Source organism: Diospyros lotus, chromosome 2, assembly GCF_014633365.1.
Source record: "Diospyros lotus cultivar Yz01 chromosome 2, ASM1463336v1, whole genome shotgun sequence".
Taxonomy (NCBI): Eukaryota; Viridiplantae; Streptophyta; class Magnoliopsida; order Ericales; family Ebenaceae; genus Diospyros; species Diospyros lotus.
Genome location: NC_068339.1, coordinates 37,445,422 through 37,452,183, shown reverse-complemented (window position 1 = coordinate 37,452,183; position 6,762 = coordinate 37,445,422). Strand labels below are relative to the sequence as shown.

Sequence of the window (6,762 nt, the reverse complement as noted above, 5' to 3'; positions counted from 1 at the left end):
ACAATTTTTCTTCAAATTATCATCATCAAATAATTTTAACTTTTCTATATTATAAAGAAAACCAAAATTATTTTTGTATATTTTAAATTATTCAAACTTATTTTGAAAAGAGGAAATAGGATGATCAACTAAATATGTAAAATAATTAATTTTAAAATATTCTTCAATAGATAATTTTATGTCCTCATTTTCATTCTCATCAAATTATTTTTTTCCTTATTGTATGTTTTTTTACGAAACTTTAGTTTTATATTCATTTCTCTATAATCTCTTTAGTAAAAATTATAAATGATTTAAACATTTTTTTTATAGTTTTTAAAAAACGAAATAAGACATTTCAAGTGATCTATTGCAACAACAATGCCCATATCTTTATATTATAAATATTTACTAACCGTATTAACAACAAACAACATATTGTACCAAATAATCATATCTAATAGAAATTAAAAAATTTCAATCTCATATGTTGCTAAAGAAATAGCTTCACTTTTTGTTTTAGGATTCTTATTAGTTTTTGCTAATTGATATAAAACATCTTTTATTTGTGGAGTGTGAAATCTAATTGTTTTAATACTTTCAATATGACTTTCTCAACTTGTTTGTAATAATGGCTTAAGTGTCAAATTAAAAACATGATTTTGTAAAGTTTTCTATCTTTTTGTAGAACAAAAAAATAATGAGTATATACATTACATGACTTTAAAAAATGTCATAGCATTGGCACATGAATTAGCCATACTATAAAAAATTAAATTAAGATTGTGACAACCATATCGTGTATAAAATATTCTAGAATTTATATCTAATAATGTTTTTTACACACATTGTTGTTTACCTTTCATATTAGACCTATTATCATATCTTTGCCTTCTCACATTATTTATATCAAGTTCAAGGTTTCTTATTTTACTTGTGAGTACATTAAAAAGATTTTGACCAGAGAGATTAAAAAACATTAAAAAGATTGTGACAACCATCCATTTTTAAAAAAAGGATGAATAGATTGTTGTATCCTGAACTTATGATCAATTTTTAATTTTATTCTATTTTGATCTTTTCTTCAATTTGGTCATCAGACTTTAACTTTTGTTTCAATTTTATCCTTGATCAAGCAAGCGTGTGGCTCAGGTGATGTGGCATACTGATATGTTTAATAACGGACATGTTAGCAAAACAACATCATTTCTGGGTTTGGTCGTCAATGCAAATGGTAAAAAGATGTTGTTTTTCCATGATGTTGCTTAAGGCAAAACAACATTATTTTGCTTGTGCCTACAACACCCCCCATCACGACTTGGGGCTTCGAAAGAGGAAAAGGACAAAGCCGATGGACTGCGAGGGTGAGGGCGAGAGCGACGCATAGGAGGAAGCCGATGACAAGGGCGAAGGCAACGTACGATAAGGAAGTGACACTAACGGTGATGGTTGAGGAAGCGACTGACACCGTTACTGACGGAATTGACAAGGAAATGATGGTAACGATGAGGAAGGCAACGCACAATGAGGAAACAATGGTGATCACAACGCACGACAAGGAAATGATGGTAACAATGACAAAAGCCATCGACACCGATGCTGACAAAATCAATGCATGACAACTTGTAACACCCTAAACTTTTTGGGCCTGTTATTCCTTAGGATTTCGGGAATATATATATTTTTCACACCACAATCACTGACATATATCACACAGATTCCCAGAAACCCTAATTTCACTTTCTCAGCCTAATAAGCCCAATAAATAAATAGCTAAGACAGGTGATAATGATATAATTACAAATACGAAAACTAAATCGAACCTAATATGGTATACAACCATAATGCTTTATTTATTATATAGAAAACTGTTTAAGACATCTACAAAATAGATTACATGGATATCATCTCTCAAAAGCAATAACCGAATGCCTTAAACATAACCAAAACTTACTAAGGTTCGCATCAACTGAATTTCTCATACATACTTAAAGATATGCTAAAACATGCTACAAATAGTAAAACAAGCTTATTCTTCAGCTATCTCCTTTCTCTTAGAACTGTTTGTCGAACTGGAACGTTTGAATATTTTAAGGACATAGTGTTAGGATCTCAAGTCTCTGCCCTAGAGGTTCGGGACACACCCAGCTCGGACAACAGCCCGAGAGTTGGCGCAACAAGCGAAAGTTCTCGGCAACCCGATAACAGTGAGAAGCAGGCTACCCAAAGTGAGGCTCCACCATACCTTCTGGTGGACCAATAGGAGCCATTTGGGGCCTCAGCCCAACATCAGCTTGCAGACTCAACCCACAGTGCAGCCACTCAGGGCCAGCCCAACCCAACAGGATGAAACCCACCAGACCAAGCCCATCACAGGCCCAGTCTAGTAGGCCCATCAGCCCATTTCGTCTAGCCCATCAGATGGAGACCAAGAGCTAAGTCAGTTCACTTGATCTGGCTCCTTTATTAGATACTTTAAGTATTTCCTTTAATTGTTCTCTTAATTTTTAGCATTAATGTATCTTTTAATTGCTAACATTCATGTAGATGCTTAAGTTGCAATTCTGCATTCATGTACTTAACATCCAGATGGCCAGGGACAGCCTATTATAAAAGGCTTTGATCTGCCTTCATTTGAGGACTTTTGATCAATCTAAAAATGAATTTGTCAAAGTGTTCTTTACACTTTCGGTTTCTGTCCTCTATCCTGTGATAGTTAGGCGGAAATCAACCTTCCGGGAACTAGGGCATCCATCATTAGTGCTCTCATTGAGAGTCTGCCCACAATCTCTTTTCGAAGCTTGGTGCTTGGAAGACGTTCTCAGAATTTTTTCTATCCAACGGTCATCTAACAATGGCAGGAAAATAGACACACAAGGACCGCATAGAGAATTTGGAGAACATGGCCAACACCATGGACGAAAAATTCTCACGATTGGAGCAGACTCTACGGAATCTGACCATCCTGGTGAAGCAGCAACAGCAACAGGCGCTAAGGCACAATAATAGCCGTTCATCTTCCCATAAGGGGCGATCTACTACATCAGCCAGCCAAAGATCTAATTCGGGCTCTGATGGCGAATTCAAGACAGATGAACGAGGTAGCAATTGGAATACCGCAAGCACCAACCGGCCAGCATTTAAACCGCGCCTACAATTTCCCACATTTTCTGGTGAGGATCCTATTTCATGGCTCAATAGGGCCAATTTATTTTTCAAGTCACAAGACACGAGCAGCAAGGAAAAGATGGAGTATGCCACCTATTACCTTGAGGGCGAGGCGAGCCAATGGTGGCAGTGGTTGTCACGCACTTATGAAAACCAAGGCAAGAGCATCCGTTGGAAGGATTTCGAATAGGAGGTACGAACTCGTTTTGACCCTACAAGCTTTGTGGATTATGATGAAGTCCTGTCAAAGATGCGCCAGACAGGATCCTTGAGGGACTACCAGCAAAAATTTGAAAGGGTGACCACACAAGTCGATGATTAGCCATAGAAGGCCTTGATCGGGCCATTCATTGGGGGCCTATTTTCGAACATTGCTGCAGAAGTTAAGCTTCACCGACCCACTACTATGCGCCAGGCAATTGATATTGCTCGGCTGAAAGATGATCAACTGTGTGCCACTCGCAAGGCAATGGCATACAAAGGGCCTGCCATGGCTGGATCCAGTTCTAGGGCTCCTAAGCCTAAGCCACCACTTGTGCCACCACCCGCAGCCAGCAAGTGCATACCACCAGGCGTCAATTGCCTATCATGGGCCGAGATGTAGAAGAGGTGCAAGCAAGGCCTCTATTTCAACTGCAATGAGAAATTCACCCCAGGCTATAAGGGCAAGGTGGCCCAATCTTTTCTGATCGAAGTAGAAGACCCACCAGAGGAGGAGGAAGATGAAGAGTCAAACCCACATGTGCCTTTTGACATGCCTGTAGCCAACAACGGGGTGGAGGCTGAGGATCTGCCAGAGGTGTCCCTTTATGCGCTAGTAGGATCCGCGAGGCCACAAACGATGCGGGTGACAATGATGCTTAAGGGCAAAGTTACCAGCCTGCTGATTGATAACGGCTCAACCCACAACTTTATCAGCACTAAAGTTTCCCATAAGCTACAGATCCCAACTACCATCATTGAGCCATTCGACGTGCAAGTCGCTAGCAGGGAGCACTTGGCATGCACACAGCAGTGCAAGGCAGTAAGTCTTAAAATCCAGCACATCTATGTTGCTGTAGATTTATATGTTATACCTTTGGCCGAAATAGACATAGTGTTGGGTGTGTAGTGGTTGGCCCAACTGGGCAAAGTTGTATTTGATTACAAGTAGATGGCCATGGAGTTCACCTTAGGGGGCCAACAGGTTCGCCTATCGATGCAGTAGGGTACTGCTAGGGCAACAGAGGTGAATGTGGTGCAGAAATTGATTAAGGCTAGCAGTGAGTGCTATGCTATACAGATAGCATCACAGCCACGTGCATCCGACAGTTTCCAATCCACTGATGTACCGTAGCTACCCACAGATATTCAGGTGGTCTTGGCCAAATTTGCCACAGTGGTGCAGGAGCCCACAAACCTACCACCAAGCCGGCCTTTCGACCACTACATCCCACTACTGGATGAGCAACCCATCAACGTTGCTCCTTACCGTTATGCCCACCATCAGAAAGTAGAAATTGAGAAGCAAGTCAAGGAGATGCTACAGAAAAATCTGATACGGCCTAGTACCAATCCTTTCTCATCACCAGTTTTGCTAGTCAAGAAGAAGGATGGAACATGGCGTTTCTATACAGATTACTGAGCACTCAACAAGGCCACAATTAAGGATAGATTTCTAATTCCAACTATTGATGACATGCTAGATGAGCTAGCAGGATCCACAATTTTCACCAAGTTAGACTTGCAGGCAGACTATCATCAAATCAGGATGCACCCGGGAGACATACACAAGACAGCATTTTGGACGCATCATGGGCATTACGAGTACATAGTCATGCCTTTTGGCCTGTGCAACGCACCATCAACTTTTCAAGCAACCATGAATCATATCTTCCAGCACATGCTACATAAGTTTGTGCTAGTATTTTTTGACGACATCCTAGTTTATTCGAAGACTAGGGACCAACACTTGGAGCAAGTCTTGAGCATACTGGCCCAAGAAAGTTTTTGTATCAATCTGTCCAAGTGTGCTTTTAGGCAGACAGAGTTGGAGTACTTGGGGCATAGGATCTTCCCTGAAGGTGTCAAGGTAGAGCCACACAAGATTACTGCCATTTAGTCTTGGCCAAAGCCAAAGAATGTTTCCCAACTGCGCGGATTTTTCGGCCTTACAGGCTACTACAGGAAGTTTATGCAGCATTATGGTGCCATTGCTAGGCCATTGACGCAACTACTCAAGAAAGACAAGTTCCAATGGACAGACGATGCTAACCTTGCCTTTGTAGCTTTGAAGCAAGCCATGACATGCACTCCCGTCTTGGCTATGCCAGATTTCTCACAGTAGTTCGAGGTTCACACTAATGCTAGCAACATTGGCATTGGCGCAGTATTGGTGCAGTAAGGCCGATTAGTGGCCTTACTTAGCAAAGTGCTTGGCCCAGCCAAAGCCACATGGTCTGCCTATGCCAAGGAGATGTTGGTAGTTATTGAGGCAGTGAGGGTATAGAGACCCTACTTGTTGGGGCAACAATTCAAAATTGTGACCGACCAGCAGCCTTTAAGGCATCTATTGGAGTAGCACGTAGTGACCCGAGACCAGCACAAATGGGTGGCAAAGCTGATGGGGTATGACTACGAAATTGTTTACCGACCAGGGGCGTAGAACAAAGTTGGTGATGCCTTATCCCGACGAGATGACAGCCCTCAGCTACAGCCTATCACGGGCTAAATTGGACAATTTGGCAACAAATCAGAGATGCATTAGCCACTGACCAGCACAGTTAGGATTTGATTGAGGCCAGGAAGGACAACAAGACAGTTAGTGATTATGAGTACCGCAATGGGCTACTACTGTACCGAGGGAAGGCTTATGTGCCAGATGCTGATGATCTGCGCAGCACTGATGTGCCTAAAATGCAATGGTAAGTGCACCAGTCGATCAAGTAATAAAGTGAATGAGTGAAGTATCGTTCCCACGGGGACTGCCGAAACAAGTATCGAAACAGAGTAATCCTATTCTTTATCTAGAAAAATCAAATTAGAGATAATATTAACTAAAGATAAAATAAAGAAAGAAGAATACGATGTATTGGAAATAGCAAAATAAATAGAAATTGGACAGATTAAAACAGAGAGATAAGATAGCTAATGAATTCGATTCACCTACGAGAATGTTGTAATTCTTACCAAATAAGTTAATTAGATGGACTTTACTTACATGTGACGGCGGAATTTCATAACTTTTTTATTATCCTTTGGTCCAAGTATAATAAAACTATCGCTAATCACTAATTCTACACTTGGTCCATATAAAATCAATTAATTAATGACGCATTAAGTTTTGTGAAATTCACTAACTCAAATTACTAATTCAAGCAAATTCAAGTTACCGCAAAGATGAATATTCATACTTGGTCCGTTTCAATATCCAATCTAAGTTATGTAATATGCAAAGCTTAACATAAAATTATTTGGTCTGTATCATCTATGTTCATAAAATCATTTAACAGGTGATCATGCTATCAAAACAATAATAGCCATATCACATAATCATATGAAATAAACATTAATCAAATTAACCAACAATAGTATCAATCACAACATTATCTCGTGGCTATCTCATTACCTTAGCTA

The 6,762-nt window shown here is 40.1% G+C and overlaps 1 protein-coding gene across 1 annotated transcript; it reads left to right on the top strand.

The window, feature by feature from the left end:
* Positions 1-2,881: 2,881 nt before the first annotated feature.
* Positions 2,882-4,771, top strand: LOC127794801 (uncharacterized). Its single transcript, XM_052326054.1, has 3 exons — positions 2,882-3,080; positions 3,804-4,250; positions 4,527-4,771. Exons 1-3 carry the CDS (start codon positions 2,882-2,884, stop codon positions 4,769-4,771), a joined length of 891 nt encoding a protein of 296 aa, XP_052182014.1.
* The last annotated feature ends 1,991 nt before the right edge of the window (positions 4,772-6,762 follow it).